Here is a 20,174-nt window from a genome sequence, read left to right on the forward strand (position 1 = left end):
ATCACAGTCCTTATTTGGCACCCCAGGGAATTGTTTGCATGCTTGTGTTGCTCCCCAACTCTTTTTACATTTGAATGTGACTCATGGGTAAAATAGGTTGGGGTATTGCCTTATAATATCCTTTCACATGGTGGCCAATTGGGGCCCCTACAGACAATTGCCAGCTTAAGCATTACCATACAGGTGAAAATTCTATAAACAAAAATAAAAATCCACTATCCCACCACATGTGGTGCTAGTCAAAGTAATAAATACAAGTTTGTTGGTGTGTCAGGAATGCACTTGTATACATTTGTATCTTGCTCATGTCCTGCAATTCATGGATGTATTCAGCCCTGTGTTTTTAGCTTGTGTAAGCTATAGAATCCAGATTGGTGCCTGGCAACCAAGCCAAGCTAAGGGATCACAGGCTGCTTTACTTTACATTCTGCTGTCTTTTTTATCCTACACAAAGGGACTATTTTAAATGTGTATACAAGCAATTACTAGGCGACTGTTCTAGCCTGATAATTTTATTGCTAAAATAAATAAATACATAGAAATGAAGTGTTATGGAGGCTGACCTCAAGTGGGGTGTTATCAGGTTACAAAACAAGTTCCCTATGCATGTGTTATTTATTTTTAATCCTGCCCTCCCCCAATGCTTTGTGCTATGTGAATGACAGAGGAGGTATTTAGTGTTCTCTAGTGTATATTCCACAATCCCGCACTGCTGAATCCAGCTCAGAAGGTCAGTGCTCCTGGGAAGCAAATACATACATGCGCTCTCATAAGTATTCTCACATTACATAAGGCATTACTTTGGGTTTTCCTGGGTTTTCACTATTAGTAACCTCAGCCATCCATAATGCCTGTTAAGTGAAGCTTAGGTAAAGACCAGCAATAGTGCAAACAGTTCCTGCCCTCAGATCTGGCTTCAATTAAGAACTTATAACCGGAATAGTGGAGAAAATATACAATTATTACAGTGTATAATAATTTTTACCTGATCTTAATATACTTATAGAAAATGTTAAATAACCTCCTTCAGGAAATACTTTGATAAGAATTCACACAGAAATTGTATCTGTATGTACGGTTGCCAACTGGCCGGTATTTTACTGGCCTGGCCGGTTAAAATGATGGTCGACCCCAATGTTATTAATAGGGAAAAAAGCTAAATATATAGGAAAGCCGGTATTTTTTTCCAGAAAAGGTGGCTATCCTATCTGTATAAGGGCTGTCATCTTGAGATGCTATACATTCTCAGGCCTTAAGGTCATAATTAGCCACACTGGCTGACAAAATATGGACACATATGGCCAGATTTTTGGCACAAAACCAGGAAGTAAAAAACTGTTTTCCACTTTTCCCCTTCCTTTATGCAAATTAGGATTCGGATTCAGTTCTGTATTCTGCCTGAATCTTTCATGAGAAAATAGTTGATTGGTTGCATCCCTAGCATATACACATATGGGACCTGTTATCCAAAATGCTTGGACCTGGGTTTTCCAAGATAAGGGGTCTTTCTATATTTTTGATCTCCACACTTTAAGTCTACAAAAAATCATGTAAACATTAATTAAACCCAATAGGGTTGTTTTACATAGAAATAAAGATTACTTACAGTATATCTTAGTTGGGACCAAGTACAAGTTACTGTTTTACTATTATAGAAATAAAGGAAATCAGTTTTAATTAAATTCTAAATTAGCATTATTTAGAATGGAGTATTTGGGACATAAGCTTTCTGTATAATTGGTTTCCAGATAACGGATCCCTTATATGTACTATACATATATAGGGGTCTGTTAAATTAGCCACCCTTAATAATAATATTGGCAGGCAAATCCCTAGTGTTATAGACGCCTAAATGGGTCGTAATGGGGGACCTATTGCATTATTCTGCCTTAAGCTTTGCCCCTGGAGTTCTCTAGTGACCAGTAGATGGCACTGTGCTATAGTATAAAGGTCTGGGTAGCCATGTGCTATGTTAACTCTTGCACCAGACTTGCCTTCACCACCTCAGACCAGGCGAAGTGCAATAGAGTAGATAGGACTTCCTCAAAACTTAGTTGAAAAATTTTCTAAGTCCCAAAAAACGCCGGTGTCTTTTCCTTTTTTCAGGGTGATAGGCTGCAAAAGAGCGTAAAATGTTTTGGGTTAACCCGCTTCCCCCTACATTTCCTAACATATGGCACATAAACTATACAGTGGGCTCATGTGTAGGGCAATATAACAACTCTATTTTATTTTATTAAGGTCCCCTGGGCTTGTGTAGCGTAATGTATTTGCTGCAACATATACGTCCATTGAACTTTAACTTTCCGCCATATGCAAATTAGGCAACGCTAGCGCAACTTCGCTTTGCTTGGTGCATTAATGCTAGTGCAACTTTGCCAGCGTTCGGCGCTCTGGTGCAACATCGGATTTTAGTGAATTAGCATTGTCCTGTCAAGTCTATACCTGCGAACAGTGTTCGCTGTGAGTGAAGCCGTCACTGGCCAATTTTTCGGAGGTTAGTAAATTTGCCCCTAAGAGTACAGACTTAAGGATGTAGATATTACCCTGGTTTTCACTTAGGGAAAAGGCTGAAAGCTGAGTGTACCTTCAATTGCTGCTGTGTATGTTCCCTTGCCTGCAGGGACTGAGCTGTTCATTGCTGCTTGTGAGTATATGCTATTCGCTGTTGCTCTATGTTCCTGTTGATTTCTATGAACTCCTATGTGGATGAAGCTGTTGAATAAACTATGTTCTCTGGTTAAAAAAGAACCACTGGCGCCCAATTATTCTGCATAGCACTTTGTTACAGTTCCACTACACCCTGCCTCCACACTGCGAGGGCTTCACCCCTGAGAGAAAGGTCTCATCCAGAGCACAAATATATATTAGAATAAGCTCTTAGTAGAGACGGTGCCACTCAATTTACTATAGCGCTACACATACACAAAATAAGCAAGCATCAGAGACTTACTAGGGAAAATTGTTTTGAAAAACGTGCATCATTTAAGCCACAAATTTATTTTTTTTTTTTTACCCTGAATTGTTTGGCTGTTAGATTTAGAAACAAGCAGAATGATTTACCCATGGAGAATATTTAGCATAGTTCCTTTGAGAATACAAATGTTTGTATACATAAGGGAGCTCTTGTATGGAGAAAAATTGGCAAATATAGTCAAACAATCTTAATAGCACAACAAAGATAACTGATGTTGGAAAATTCTGTTCCTCAGTCCTGTTCCTTGACTTCACGCACTGATCTTGATTTAAATTTGGATTCTAATTGTACTGGCAAGCTGTCAGGTTACAGTTCATATTTATTTTCAAACTACACAAAAGCTTGTCAGCTGATTTAATCCAGCAATGTAACTGGCAAGGCTTTGGAATGCAAAATATGGTCTTCCTAAGAAGCCCCTTGCCTCAGCCTGTAGTTAGAGAATGGAATCTCTTAGCCCTTAGATACCAGCCACTCCCAGAGAACTACAAACAATGATGACGTTGACCCTTATAGCAGCTGCTCTTTTAATAAAGCTTTCTCCACATTCACAGACAGATGGTTCATGCCAACAACTCATGTAGCTTGGTAGGTAACTAAGCCCCATTACCAGAAAGGTTCCACTTTACTTTACAGTGTTTCCTAACCAATGCGGCTGTGGCTGGGCATGCCGCCCCCTAAAATTCTGCCACCCTAGGCCCAGGTCTTTCATCATCATCATCATCATCATTTATTTATATAGCGCTGTCAAGATACGCAGTGCTTTACTGCAGTTATTGCAAACAGGGAATAAATGGTGGATAACAAACAAGGATTACAGAATACAATAGGATTAGAAGGACCTAGAGATTAGAGTTTACAAACTAAAAGGTTAGGGTACAATTGAGACATTAGGATTATATAAACATTTTGTCATTTTTGATACAGCAATGATTAATTAAGGTATATCAGATAAGCCTCTTTAAACAGATGGGTCTTTAAGGAGCGCTTGAAAGTTTGGAAAGAAGGAGAAAGTCTGACAGCTTGTGGCAGAGAGTTCCAGAGAAAAGCAGAAGCCTGAGAGAAGTCTTGTAGACGAAGGTTTCGTGAAGGAGTGTATTTGGAGATTAGAGATGAAATATAGGGAGGGGTTTCATTATTAAGGGCCTTGAATGTGAGTGTAAGTAATTTGAATTTGATTCTAGAAGAGATTGGGAGCCAGTGAAGGGACATACATATGGGAGCATCTGGCAAGCTAGATGAATGAGTCTAGCGGCCATGTTTAGAACAGATTGGAGTTGTGAAAGGTGACTTGTTGGAATACCTGTGAGGAGTAAGTTGCAGTAATCAAGGCGGGAGATGATGAGAGACTGAATCAGTGTTTTAGTTGATTCTGAACTGAGAAATGGTCGTTTTCGAGCAATGTTGCGCAGTTGAATACGGCAAGATTTTGCAAGTGTTTGAATGTGTGGTGAAAAAGACAGATGAGAGTCTAAGATGACTCCTAGGCAGCGTGCCTGTGTGGTGGAATGAAAGGTGGTGTTGTTTACGGTGAGTGATATCTGAAGGACAGGGGAAGATCTTGAAGGAAATATAATGAGTTCTGTTTTAGAAAGGTTCAGTTTCAGGTGGCACTGTGATATCCAGGAGGAGACAGCAGAGAGACAGTCTGTGACTTGGGAAAGGACAGAATTAGAAAGATCAAGGCGATATTGAAGTCCAAATGGCTGAATAAGTTTTCCTAGTGAAGTTGTATAGAGCGAGAACAGCAGGGGCCAAGAACAGAGCCTTGAGGAACTCCAACAGAGAGTGGGAAAGTAGTAGAAGTAGAGTTAGAGAAGGAAACTTTAAAGGAACGGTCAGACAGATAAGATGTAAACCATGAAAGAGCAGTGTCCCAAATGCCAGCTGAGTGTAGAGTGTCAAGGAGGAGTGTGTGGTCAACTGTGTCAAAGGCTGCAGAGAGATCTAGAAGGATTAGAATGGAATAGTGACCTTTAGACTTTGCCAATAGAAGATCATTGGTTACTTTGGTGAGTGCAGTTTCAGTCGAGTGTGATGGGCGGAAGCCAGATTGCAAGGGGTCGAGGAGGGAGTTGTGATTGAGATGCTGGATCAGGCTTTGTAAACAAGCCTTTCTAGTAATTTGTCTTTGTGGCCTTTCCGCATATCCGGGCCTGCAATTGGGACTTTTTGCAGAGACAATTTGCAGTTGGCTTTCATTTTGTTTTATTTGTGGTTTTTGAGTTATTTATTTTTTTATTCAGCAGCTCTCCAGTTTGCAATTTCAGCAATATGGTTGCTAGAGTCCAAATTACCCTAGCAACCATGCCTTAATTTGAATAAGAGATTTGATTATACCAGGACAGGGCCCAAATTGAGAGATGGGTAATAAAAAGTAGCAATAACAATCTATTTGTAGCCTTACAGAGCATTTATTTATTCTAAATGGAGTCAGTGGCCCAATTTGAATGCTGGAAAGAGTCAGAAGAAGAAAACAAATAACTATAGACTATAAAAAAGAAAAAAAAATTAAGTAAAAAGTTGCTTAGAATTAGCCATTCTATAACATACTATAAGCTAACCTAAAGGTGAACCACCCCTTTAATCATCTTGCAGAAGTGAGGGCTCCCATTTGTCTCATTGGGTTTTTATACCTCTAAGCTGGTTTCATTAGATTCCCTGGAGGACAGGTAACATCCAAACTTCCTAAAGAAACATTTTGGAAATGTTCAAATAGAGACCATGATGAGAAGAACAAATACCATGCAATACATAAAGTGAACCCCTACTAATGCATAAATTTGTAATCTTGAACTTCATGGACAGCTTCATCTACTATGTAACTACAGTGCCCATTTTAGTTGTGGGCTCAAAGCTCACTTTTCAGACCAAGTTAGCCCCTTTAAACACTACAGCCAATACTGAAAATACGATGTAGAAATGATGCCTGATTCTGCATAAAACATGTGAAATATTCCCATAAGCACACCAATAACTGCCAAAGATAAAAAATCAGAAAGATCAAAATCACAATATTTCACTCATAGTGAGTTTGCGACAATCCTAAAAGAAGTCAATTTTTACATGGGCGCATATGGCGAAATAATGTTTGGCTTATCCCTAATCCATGGATGTAACATTCCAAGAGCAGAGTGAAAGTAAATACGAAGCAGATAATGACCAATAGAATAGTTCTGCAAGGCAGACATTATGAAGGTCCCAACGAAAAGAGGGAGTAATTGGCAAGGCCTTTAGAACAAGAGACAGGGGATACCAAGAAGCAGAACGGAACAGTTACGCTTTGAAGGCTGAAATGGGAAACCCAAGGAAATTAGTTTTTTTTTGCTTTTGCTCAGTTAGCAAGCCAATGCTACAATGTAATAGCATTCCTGTTTGTGCTCAGATGTACCAATTTAATTCTCTTTGTTTTTGAGTTGGCTCCAACACAATAACTGTTTTGAAAAGAACCTTGCCTCCTTTTCCTGCAACATCTAAACCACATATAGACTGGCAGCAAGCACGACTCCCAGGGGCTGTTCTGTCACAAGTGCTTTGTTGGGTAACCTTTATATATAATATTTTTGCTTTGCATAAACTTTGCACCAAAGAACAAATAGCCAGTCCAATACTGTAGTGATAAACTAGGCACTTTCAGTTTTCACACCAGAGCCAAAAATGTCCTTCGCATCCCAATGATAAAAACTGAAAGGGCTGTAAACAGCCAGCAGTGTGCTATGCAAATGTCTGTTCTACTTGTGCCACGACTTAGTACAAAATGTTCAATACTCCTGAAAGGAATGGACTGGGGGGATTCAGTAACTTGGACTTCAAGATGCTGAACTTTATTTTAAATTTGCACATAAACAACAATTTATTTGAATCTCAATTAACATAAAATTGAATATATACAGGGAAACAGATTGGCTGTGAAATGTTCACATTTATATAAAGAATGAATAAAGAAACGCAGTCTAGTGCGTACTGGGCCGTCCTGTAAAATATTTTTTCCCCATGAAATTGGGGAAGATTGTTTTGCACATATTAATTAATAATTGGCAAGAATCAGCCTGTGCCCACTACTTCAGCTGTCTCTGTTCTTAAATACCCAAGAAGACAACTTATTTATGAATGCAGCAGTATGTGCAAAATGCAAGATATAGACACAAATCATTTTGTTCATGTTATTGGACTTGTGCTTCCATTTGTAAATGGGCCCGTAAATGTAAATGAATATTGTATGATGTATATTATATTGTCATTGTCATATTTATACACATTGTTAATGAATATAAAGATGAACCAGAATGTAAAGACATCTCATTAACCTACAATTAGCTGTATAATTACATTCTTTTCATTTACTTAAAGTGGAGTGGGTGGCTTTGAAGCTATTTACTATATATTAAAAACCAGCAAGTACTGTAAATCAGCTGCAGCAGGAGACATTGCTTGAGATAGATATGTGGCTAGTAAGGTCCACAAGGTTATTAATGTGTCCCATAAGTCGGTGTGATTGGTTGGGGATGAGCCTGAAAACCAGTTTGGGTGAGGATTAGTAAGAATGATCGCCATTTGCTTTCCTAGGTACACCTGAAAGTCCAGCATGAAAGTCAGGGTAAAATTTGGAGTAAATATATATTTGCTGTTCTTAGAAATGTATTGAAACTTTGGTTGAATGACTGTTATACTGTTGTTGGGCTTGAAGAGAGTTAAATGAATGTAGATCTGACATCTGGTCAATCATTCCATAGTAACCAATGTATGGTCAATTAGGATTTTTTTTTTATCATTTATATTGTCATCATAGTTCCATTTTAAACACCAGTGTGCACATATAATTAACTTCCTTAGTAGTAAGAAGACTAATAGGAACTGCTGCAATTGTTTTTCTGCAGTAATAACATAACAAGGACACACACCTTTCATATAACAAAACACTGTGGTTATAGTCGGAAGAGAAACTTGTCAAGCCTAGAACCACACCCATGTATATAACAGACCTCGAGGTGAAGCCATTCTGTGACCACAAATATATTTTTCCACGGGCTTAATTCAATATTGAACATTTACATATTAGTAATGAATATATTTAATACCTACTTAATGCAGTGTCAATGAGACGGACACGGCTTATCAGCATTTAATAATTTCTAAAAGTTTATTGATGAAAAGTAATCTGTTACATGGAGCATGCTGTATAGAGCAGAACAGTTATGAATCTATAATTTTAGATAATATAGACTTCTAGGGGTGATAATGATCCAGCCAATGCATTTCTGAGACTGTATTCCATTTCAACATTTACGCCTAAAGAGGAATAAGGTTTTAAATATGATAGAACTGAATCATTATTACATTAATGCGGGGATTCTTAACCTATGGGACAGGACCCAAAAATGTGTCTGTGGTGTTAAGGGTTTCCATGTGTGGTTCCAAGCACATTTTTGGGTTTTGTAGCTGATTTAGAAACTTAATTCAGTTTACATACGAAAAAGGTTGAAACCACTGTCCTAATCACATGGGCTTAGTTAACATGTTATACCAGCACTATAAATTAAGTTATCTTTATTTGTTTTGGCAGTGCAATTATGGCATGCCCTTTCTGGCATGCCCTTTCTTACGCTTAGGTCAATTTGAATAGGGGAGGCACATAAAACTCGTTTCCATGTCTTTTTTAGGGATTTTGGTGTAAATGCTTGAAGTGGCCACTTTTTATTACAAATGTCAGGGCATCCAGGCGATCACAAAGTACAGGTCAACACCATCTGCCTGTGACAGTGACGCCTCTGTTGCAGATGCGCTGAATGACCTCTATGCACGGTTTAAAGCACAGAACAACACAGGAATGAGGAAGACCATCACTCTGCCTAGTGACCAGGCACTGTGTCCTACGGTGGCTGACATGAGGATGACTCTGGAAAGAGTAAACCAACGGAAGGCTGCAGGACCAGACAATATCCCTGGAAAAGTGCTAAGAGAATGTGCAGATCAGCTGGCACATGTTTTCACTGACATCTTTAACATATCCCTGAACACCTCCACTGTCCCGAAGTGCTTCAAAACCACTACCATTGTCCCTGTGCCGAAGAAGTCATCAGTGTTCTGCCTCAATGACTACCGTCCTGTGGCACTCACCCCCATCATCATGAAGTGTTTTGAGAAGCTTGTCAAGAAACACATCAAAACCCTGCTGCCACCAGCACTGGACCCCCTACAGTTCGCATACCGTCAAAATCGCTCAACAGACGATGCAATAGCCACCACCCTCCATCTGGCCCTCTCTCATCTGGACTAAAAAGACACCTACGTTCGAATGCTGTTCATAGACTTCAGTTCAGCATTCAACACTATCATTCCTCAGTCTCTGATATAAAAGCTGAGCCTGCTTGGACTGAACACCTCCCTCTGCAGTTGGGTTCTGGACTTCCGAACTGACAGACCTCAGTCAGTCAGGATTGGAAACATCATCTCCAGAAACACCACACTGAGCACCGGAGCCCCTCAAGGCTGTGTGCTTAGTCCTCTTCTGTTCACTCTGCTGACGCATGACTGTGCAGCCACGCACCGCACACATCACATCATAAAATTCGCTGATGACACGACCGGGTTGGGTCTCATCAGCAATAATGACGAGTCACCATACAGAGAGGTGGTGCAGCGGTTAACAGACTGGTTCAGAGCCAACAACCTGTCTCTCCTGTATACTCAGGGACCGGACAGATCTCTCTCACACACACACTCCATCTGACCTTACTATATACCACAACGTTACACAGCCACTGTACCCCATTGTATGGATGAATAGCTATTGGATACAGTTGTTCCCTGTGAGCACATCTGCACTTTGTCTTGTTCTTTATCATGTTCTTGCTACTGTCATGTCACAATGATACACCCATCATGTCTGATGTTTAGCATTATTTACTTAACATATTACATCTGCTGAGTGTGCATTGTCTTGTCCTGCACAATGCTGACCTGTCTTGCAGGAGTTGCATATTTTTGCACTTTTTGTTTGTAGTCCGGTACATCTATGTTGTGTTTAGCACCATGGTCCTAGAGGAACGTTGTTTTGTTGTCACTGTGTACTGTACAAACGTATATGGATGAAATGACAATAAACTCACTCTTGACTCTTGACTAAAGACATAAAAGCTCCTCTAATGCCATAAATATGAGCCCACCCTAAAATATATTTGGCAGGCCCATCAAATGTGTTAAAAAAACTGTGCACACAAAAATCTTTAATAGTTTGCACTTTTGAAGGCAATCCTGCTTTAAAAATAGAAAAGTTGTGTACAGGATATGATGTCACTGACATCAGATTGAGGAAGATGTAGCTTTGTTTCAGAAGTTCCTCTGGTCTGAGGTGGCCAAGGAAACTCTGGTGATAGAGGTAACGTTCAGTAAAATCCACAATTTAGTGAATTTGTGGAGCAACTACCATTTGCCAGAGGGAAAAGTTGCTTGGCGATTACACAAAGTTGCTCCCCTGTTTTTGACCATCGCCATGCATGTCCATTGTTTTTCCTGAACTGTCACATGTATTTTGGACTTTTTAAACCCTTGCTGTGCTGTACCTTGGACTTGTCTTACCTGCTAGTAGGGTTGCCACCTGGCCGGTATTTTACTGACCTGCCTGGGAAAAGGATGCTTGATGCCAATGTTATTAATAGGAAACAACGGCAAGAATATAGGAAGGCCGGTATTTTTTTCCAGAAAAGGTGGCAACCCTACCTGCTAGTAACCCTGCCTGTGCCATTACCTGCCTTCTACCTTGCCTTTTATCTGCCAGTAGGGATGTAGCGAACGTCGGAAAAAAAGTTCGCGAACATATTCGCGAACTTGCGCAAAAACGCGAGCGGTTCGCGAACGGTTCGCGAACCCCATAGACTTCAATGGGAAGGCGAACTTTAACATCTAGAAAAGACATTTCTGGCCAGAAAAATGATTTTAAAGTTGTTTAAAGGGTGCAACGACCTGGACAGTGGCATGCCAGAGGGGGATCAAGGGCAAAAATGTATCTGAAAAATCTGCCTGTGTGTGCTTGGAAGAGATAGTGTAGGGGGAGAGCTGTTAGTGATTTCAGGGACAGATGATAGTAAGTTTGCTGGCTAGTAATCTGCTTGATACTGCTCTGTATTGGAGGGACAGAAGTCTGCAGGGATTTGAGGGACATTTTAGCTTAGGTAGCTTTGCTGGCTAGTAATCTACTGTTCTCTTTAAACAACTGCCATACGTTGACCTTGTAGGCATTGTTTGCCCAGTTTTTTTGGACGCAGCCACTGAAGCACAGTTGCCAGAAAAAATATGCCATATAAATGCTGAAAATAGTCATTTTTCGCCATACGTTGACCTTGTAGACATTGTTTGCCCAGTTTTTTTGGACGCAGCCACTGAAGCACAGTTGCCAGAAAAATTATGCCATATAAATGCTGAAAATATAAATTTTTTTGGTTGCAGCCACTGAAGCACAGAGGCCAGAAAAATTATGCCATATAAATGCAGAAAATATGCATTTTTTTGGTCGCAGCCACTGAAGCACAGTTGACAGAAAAATTATGCCATATAAATGCTGAAAATATAAACTTTTTTGGTTGCAGCCACTGAAGCACAGAGGCCAGAAAAATTATGCCATATAAATGCAGAAAACATGCATTTTTTTGGTCGCAGCCACTGAAGCACAGTTGACAGAAAAATTATGCCATATAAATGCTGAAAATATACATTTTTTTGGTTGCAGCCACTGAAGCACAGAGGCCAGAAAAATTATGCCATATAAATGCAGAAAATATGCATTTTTTTGGTCGCAGCCACTGAAGCACAGTTGCCAGAAAAAATATGCCATATAAATGCTGAAAATAGTCATTTTTTGCCATATACGTTGAGTCAACGTATGGCAAAAAATGACTATTTTCAGCATTTATATGGCATATTTTTTCTGGCCTCTGTGCTTCAGTGGCTGCGGCCAAAAAAACTGGGCAAACAATGCCTACAAGGTCAACGTCGTTGACCTTGTAGGCATTGTTTGCCCAGTTTTTTTGGCCGCAGCCACTGAAGCACAGAGGCCAGAAAAAATATGCCATATAAATGCTGAAAATAGTCATTTTTTTGGTCGCAGCCACTGAAGCACAGTTGCCAGAAAAATTATGCCATATAAATGCTGAAAATATAAATTTTTTTGGTTGCAGCCACTGAAGCACAGAGGCCAGAAAAATTATGCCATATAAATGCAGAAAATATGCATTTTTTTGGTTGCAGCCACTGAAGCACAGAGGCCAGAAAAATTATGCCATATAAATGCAGAAAATATGCATTTTTTTGGATGCAGCCACTGAAGCACAGTTGCCAGAAAAAATATGCCATATAAATGCTGAAAATAGTCATTTTTTGCCATACGTTGACCTTGTAGACATTGTTTGCCCAGTTTTTTTGGTTGCAGCCACTGAAGCACAGAGGCCAGAAAAAATTAAACCAGTAGGGTTTGCACCCTAGTTTGTAACGGTGGCGGAGGGAGGAGGAGGACGCTAAAGGACAGCTGTGTGTGGAGTCATGAGGCTTGAAGAGAAGGACAGCTGCATAGAAGTCAGAACAAGTCTTCCGGCGTGCAGTAACCCTCCGAGATCCACCCCTCATTCATTTTAATAAAGGTCAGGTAATCGACACTTTTGTGACCTAGGCGAGTTCTCTTCTCAGTTACAATCCCTCCTGCTGCACTGAAGGTCCTTTCTGAGAGCACACTTGAGGCTGGGCAAGACAAGAGGTTCATGGCAAATTGTGACAGCTCTGGCCACAGATCAAGCCTGCGCACCCAGTAGTCCAGGGGTTCATCGCTCCTCAGAGTGTCGATATCTGCAGTTAATGCCAGGTAGTCCGCTACCTGCCGGTCGAGGCGTTCTTTGAGGGTGGATCCAGAAGGGTTGTGGCGCTGCCTTGGACAGAAAAACATTTGCATGTCTGACGTTACAGACTGGCCAAAGGGCTTTGTCCTTGCAGGTGTGCTCGTGGCAGGATTACTGGCACCTCTGCCCCTGGAATGTTGATGAGTTCCTGAAGTGACATCACCCTTAAAAGCATTGTACAACATGTTTTGCAGGCTGGTTTGTAAATGCCGCATCTTTTCGGACTTGTGGTATGTTGGTAACATTTCTGACACTTTATGCTTGTACCGAGGGTCTAGTAGCGTTGCGACCCAGTACAGGTCCTTCTCCTTAAGCCTCTTGATACGGGGGTCCTTCAACAGGCATGACAGCATGAAAGACCCCATTCTCACAAGGTTGGATGCAGAGCTATCCATCTCCGCTTCCTCATTATCAAGGACTGCATCATCCACGGTCTCCTCCCCCCAGCCACGTACAAGACCAGGGGTCCCCAAAAGGTCACCACTAGCCCCCTGGGAAGCCTGCTCCTGTTGGTCCTCCTCCTCCACAAAGCCACCTTCCTCCTCCGACTCCACTTCTGGCACCTCTCCCTGCGTTGCAGCAGGTGCCTGGGTTCGTTCTGGTGATTCCGACCAGAAATCGTGCGCTTCCAGCTCCTCGTCACGCTGGTCTACAGCCTCATCTGTCACTCGTCGCACGGCACGCTCCAGGAAGAAAGCGAAGGGTATTAGGTCGCTGATGGTGCCTTCGGTGCGACTGACCATATTTGTCACCTCTTCAAAAGGTCGCATGAGCCTGCAGGCATCGCGCATAAGCACCCAGTAACGGGGGAAAAAATCCCCAGCTGTGCAGATCCAGTCCTACCACCCAGTTCAAAAAGGTACTCGTTGACGGCCCTTTGTTGTTGCAGCAGACGTTCCAACATAAGGAGCGTTGAATTCCAGCGAGTCTGGCTGTCAGAAATCAAACGCCTGACTGGCATGTTGTAGCGCTGCTGAATGTCAGCAAGGCGTGCCATGGCTGTGTAGGAACGTCTGAAATGGGCCGACACCTTTCTGGACTGGGTGAGAACGTCCTGGAATCCTGGGTACTTGGAGACAAAACGTTGGACTATTAAATTTAACACATGTGCCATGCAGGGCACATGTGTTAAATTGCCTAGTCTCAACGCTGCCAACAGATTGCTTCCATTGTCACACACCACTTTTCCGATCTGCAGTTGGTGTGGGGTCAGCCACCGATCGGCCTGTGACTGCAGAGATGACAGGAGTACAGATCCGGTATGGTTTTTGCTTTCCAGGCACGTCATCCCCAAGACAGCGTGACAACGGCGTACCTGGCACGTCGAATAGCCTAGGGGGAGCTGGGGGTGCACAGGTGTGGAGGAGGAGAAGGAGGATCCAGCAGCAGAGTAAGAAGAAGAAGAAGACGAGGTAGAGAGCGATGGAGGAGTAGAGGTGGTGGCAGAACCGCGTGCAATCCGTGGCGGTGACACCAACTCCACTGTTGTTGTTGAGCTACCCATTCCCTGCTTCCCAGCCATTACCAAGTTCACCCAGTGGGCAGTGTAGGTGACATACCTGCCCTGACCATGCTTGGAGGACCATGCGTCAGTAGTCATATGGACCTTTGGCCCAACACTAAGTGACAGAGATGCGGTAACTTGGCTCTGCACATGTTGGTACAGGTGTGGTATTCCCTTTTTAGAAAAAAAATTGCGGCTGGGTACCTTCCACTGCGGTGTCCCAATTGCTACAAATTTGCGGAAGGCCTCAGAGTCCACCAGCTGGTATGGTAAAAGCTGGCGGGCTAAGAGTGCAGACAAGCCAGCTGTCAGACGCCGGGCAAGGGGGTGACAGTCAGACATTGGCTTCTTACGCTCAAACATGGCCTTCACAGAAACTTGGCTGGTGGCAGATGACTGGGAATGGGAACAGGTGGTCAAGGTGGAAGGCGGAGTGGAGGGTGGTTCAGACGGGTCAAGGAGAGCAGAGGTAGAGCAGTAAGATGCTGGACCAGAAGGAGTGTGGCTTTTAGTTTGCCTGTTGCCTTTGAGGTGTTGCTCCCAAAGTGCTTTGTGCTTGCCGCTCATGTGCCTTCGCATAGAAGTTGTACCTATGTGGCTGTTGGGCTTACCAAGGCTCAGTTTCTGACTGCACTCATTGCAAATTACAATGCTTTTGTCAGAGGCACACACATTAAAAAAATCCCACACTGCTGACTTTTTGGAAGTGTGCGATCTGGCGGTAACAGTAGAAGTTGGCGGAGTTGGCGGTATTGGCGGCAATGGCGGGTGCGTTGGCCGGCTGAACACAGGTGCCGATACATGTTGTTGCCCTACTGATCCCTGCGGGCTGTCCTCCCTGCTTCTTCTAAGTCTTATTCTCCTACTGCCTCTCTGACTCTCCGTCTCTCCATCTGAACTACCCTCCTCTTGCTCTCTTCTACTAGGCACCCACAAAACATCAATCTCCTCATCATCATTCTCCTCAGATGCATCAATTTCTTCTGACACATCACAGAAGGAAGCAGCAGCGGGGACCTCCTCCTCATCACTCATTATGTCCATCTCTATCGTGTTCTCTGCCAGAATTAAATCTGGTGTAAGGTCCTCATCTCCTTCATCTTCTTCTGGCAATAATGGTTGCGCATTACTCAGTTCAAGAAACTCATTGGAAAATAACTCCTCTGACCCCAGTGAAGAAGGGGCACCGGTGGTGGAGGAAGTGTTACGTGGGGTGGCCATAGCAGTGGAGGATGAGGAGGATGTTGTGGTAAAGTTAGAAACGGTAGAGGATGGGGTGTGCTGTGTAAGCCAGTCAACTACCTCTTCAGCATTTTGGGAGTTCAGGGTCATTGGCTTTTTAAAACTGGGCAATTTGCTAGGGCCACAGGATTGCATAGCAGCACGGCCCCTAGCACGGCCTCTGCGTGGCGGCCTGCCTTTGCCTGGCATTATTTTTAAAAAAACAACAACAACAACAAAAACTCAGTTGGTTTTTCTGGAAACGATAATACACACAGCTAGATGGCGGGTTGAAGAAAACACTGTGCAAATAATGCCTACAAAGTCAACGTATACACTACTACAGCGGTGGATACGGATTACGTAAAATATATGAATGCTGCTTGAAAAAAAGTAACTCAAGTGGTTTTTCTAGAGACGATAATATTATCAATATTTAGACAAAATGTGAACAAGGTCACACAGCTCGATGGCGGGTTGAAGAAAACAGTGTGCAAATAATGCCTACAAGGCCAACGTATACACTACTACAGCGGTGGATACGGATTACGTAAAATATATGAATGCTGCTTGAAAAAAAGTAACTCAAGTGGTTTTTCTAGAGACGATAATATTATCAATATTTAGACAAAATGTGAACAAGCTCACACAGCTCGATGGCGGGTTGAAGAAAACACTGTGCAAATAATGCCTACAAGGTCAACGTATACACTACTACAGCGGTGGATACGGATTACGTAAAATATATGAATGCTGCTTGAAAAAAAGTAACTCAAGTGGTTTTTCTAGAGACGATAATATTATCAATATTTAGACAAAATGTGAACAAGGTCACACAGCTCGATGGCGGGTTGAAGAAAACAGTGTGCAAATAATGCCTACAAGGTCAACGTATACACTACTACAGCGGTGGATACGGATTACGTAAAATATATGAATGCTGCTTGAAAAAAAGTAACTCAAGTGGTTTTTCTAGAGACGATAATATTATCAATATTTAGACAAAATGTGAACAAGCTCACACAGCTCGATGGCGGGTTGAAGAAAACACTGTGCAAATAATGCCTACAAGGTCAACGTATACACTACTACAGCGGTGGATACGGATTACGTAAAATATATGAATGCTGCTTGAAAAAAAGTAACTCAAGTGGTTTTTCTAGAGACGATAATATTATCAATATTTAGACAAAATGTGAACAAGGTCACACAGCTCGATGGCGGGTTGAAGAAAACAGTGTGCAAATAATGCCTACAAGGTCAACGTATACACTACTACAGCGGTGGATACGGATTACGTAAAATATATGAATGCTGCTTGAAAAAAAGTAACTCAAGTGGTTTTTCTAGAGACGATAATATTATCAATATTTAGACAAAATGTGAACAAGGTCACACAGCTCGATGGCGGGTTGAAGAAAACAGTGTGCAAATAATGCCTACAAGGCCAACGTATACACTACTACAGCGGTGGATACGGATTACGTAAAATATATGAATGCTGCTTGAAAAAAGTGACTCCGGTGTTTTTTCTGGAGACGGTAATATTATGGATATTTAGACAGAATGTGAACAAGGTCACACAGCTCGATGGCGGGTTGAAGAAAACAGTGTGCAAATAATGCCTACAAGGCCAACGTATACACTACTACAGCGGTGGATACGGATTACGTAAAATATATGAATGCTGCTTGAAAAAAGTGACTCCGGTGTTTTTTCTGGAGACGGTAATATTATGGATATTTAGACAGAATGTGAACAAGGTCACACAGCTCGATGGCGGGTTGAAGAAAACAGTGTGCAAATAATGCCTACAAGGCCAACGTATACACTACTACAGCGGTGGATACGGATTACGTAAAATATATTATGGCTGCTTGAAAAAAGTGACTCCGGTGTTTTTTCTGGAGACGGTAATATTATGGATATTTAGACAGAATGTGAACAAGGTCACACAGCTCGATGGCGGGTTGAAGAAAACAGTGTGCAAATAATGCCTACAAGGCCAACGTATACACTACTACAGCGGTGGATACGGATTACGTAAAATATATTATGGCTGCTTGAAAAAAGTGACTCCGGTGTTTTTTCTGGAGACGGTAATATTATGGATATTTAGACAGAATGTGAACAAGGTCACACAGCTCGATGGCGGGTTGAAGAAAACAGTGTGCAAATAATGCCTACAAGGTCAACGTATACACTACTACAGCGGTGGATACGGATTACGTAAAATATATTATGGCTGCTTGAAAAAAGTGACTCCGGTGTTTTTTCTGGAGACGGTAATATTATGGATATTTAGACAGAATGTGAACAAGGTCACACAGCTCGATGGCGGGTTGAAGAAAACAGTGTGCAAATAATGCCTACAAGGTCAACGTATACACTACTACAGCGGTGGATACGGATTACGTAAAATATATTATGGCTGCTTGAAAAAAGTGACTCCGGTGTTTTTTCTGGAGACGGTAATATTATGGATATTTAGACAGAATGTGAACAAGGTCACACAGCTAGATGGCGGGTTGAAGAAAACAGTGTGCAAATAATGCCTACAGGGCAAATAATGCCTAAAAGGTCAACTTATACACTACTACAGCGGTAGTAAAATAAAAAAAAGTAAAATAAAAAAAAAATGAATATTAAAAAAAAAAAATTAAAGTTGGTGCTGCTGAACTACTAGGAGCAGCAGATTAGCACACCAGTCCCACTCCCCAACACTGCTAGACTAATAGCACTGGGCTCTTATAGTAGTAGTAGTAGTAGTAGTAGTAGTAGTAAAACAACAAAAAAATAAATAAAAGCAGTCCTTACAAGGACTACTGTTATTGCAGCAGTCAGCAGATGAGATCAGAAGCAGGACAGCTGCCCACTGCAGCTACATACAGAGCACTGCAGTAGAAGGTAGATTACTAGCCAGCAAAGCTACCTAAGCTTAAATGTCCCTCAAACCCCTGCAGACTTCTGTCCCTCCAATAACAGAGCAGTATCAAAACGATTACTAGCCAGCAAACTTTCAACTGTCCCTGAAATCACTAACAGGCAGCAGCTCTCTCCCTACACTATCTCTTCAGCACACACAGGCAGAGTGAAAAAACGCTGCAGGGCTTCGGTTTTTATAGGGAAGGGGAGTGGTCCAGGGGAGAGCTTCCTGATTGGCTGCCATGTACCTGCTGGTCTGGGGTGAGAGGGCAAAAAAAAGCGCCAACAATGGCGAACCCAAAATGGCGAACGTCGCGCGACGTTCGCGAACTTCCGGCGAGCGCGAACACCCGATGTTCGCGCGAACAAGTTCGCCGGCGAACAGTTCGCGACATCTCTATCTGCCAGTACGGTTATAATGTTGTTCTAGTTGTCAAGCACCTGATTCCCAGTCAGCATCCTCCTTTGTTCTCAAGAACCTTAGAAGAAGACAGGACCCCTGGTGGTCTGTACTGGTCCCTTGTTCTGACACAGATTTAAAGCTATTCCAAAACTAACATGAGGAAATGAGTCCACAGTAAGTCAAAAGTGTATTCACCTCAACCCATAGTGCAATGCTGAAATTGTTTCTCCGTTAAAATACCTTGTAATTCATTTAATCGGATTTGTCATTTTTTTGGGATTATTTTTATTCCTGCACATAATGTTACCTTTTGTTTCTTGATTTTAGAAGTGAATTTATAATTTTTGCTTTGACTAGTCCCTTTTCCTGCTTTTTATAATATTTACAAATTGTTCTCAGTAGCTCAACACTTATAACTAGGGAAAGTGCTTATGAAATCTGGAACAAGTATTGACTGCTAGACCAGCACTTGCAGAACTACATACACTAAAGCTGGGGCACGATAATCTGATCCAGCCTTTAGCCTTGGGTCTTAAAGCTAATTTAAACCTCATCCAATCTAATTATGAGCCATACATAAATCTAATTTAATCTTGATCTGATTCTAAGGCAGACCACTGACAGACCTACCTGCTAATTCATATCTACCACTTTAATACTAGGGGATTATATTGCAATATTGCAATCTATAATGTACACCGTTTTTTTTTAATATTAAAGAATTTAAAGACATTCCCATTATCATATTCATGTTGGCAAACATTTTCACATTAAAACATTTAAATATACGTGGATGTCAAAATCATTTCCTTTGTTATTATGAGGATGATATCAATACATGGACAAAATAAGCAGTTTAGGCTCTGTCTCCCTTACAAAAACCTCAAAAATCTAAGGATGCTTTTAAAAAGATAGTTTTACCTCCACAAAAGACATCATCATCTTCTTCATTTTCTTCTTGAAGGTGCATATTGTTCTCCGGACCCTGCATCATGTCTGCAGCTCAGCAGGAAAAGTATCAAGAGTCAAGTGCTCACCCACATTTGGAGGAGGAACCTATCGTTCAGCTAACAGCTTCCTGCAAGCTTCATCATCCGCATACGTTCTTAAGATAACAGTTTCATGAAAAAAAGCTTTTTCTTTCAGATGGTTGTGGTAATGACTAACATGCAAACGTTCGTTCTGACAGTTGTGTCTTAGAACATTAAATTAGTGTACAAAAGGGATTATGAATGGGTATACTATTACCCAGCTTGAGCAGTG

At 41.7% G+C, this 20,174-nt stretch overlaps 1 protein-coding gene across 2 annotated transcripts in view; it reads right to left on the reverse strand.

The window, feature by feature from the left end:
- Positions 1-19,906, reverse strand: part of ripor2.L (RHO family interacting cell polarization regulator 2 L homeolog) — a 120,295-nt gene extending 100,389 nt beyond the window's left edge. For both annotated transcript variants that reach the window (XM_041566337.1, XM_041566336.1), the window contains exon 1: positions 19,833-19,906. In XM_041566337.1, coding sequence (XP_041422271.1) covers positions 19,833-19,905 — 73 coding nt within the window. In that variant the 5' untranslated portion in view covers position 19,906. The remainder of the gene's footprint in view (positions 1-19,832) is intronic.
- Positions 19,907-20,174: the final 268 nt, after the last annotated feature.

The sequence above is a fragment of the Xenopus laevis genome, chromosome 6L (assembly GCF_017654675.1).
Source record: "Xenopus laevis strain J_2021 chromosome 6L, Xenopus_laevis_v10.1, whole genome shotgun sequence".
NCBI lineage: Eukaryota > Metazoa > Chordata > Amphibia > Anura > Pipidae > Xenopus > Xenopus laevis.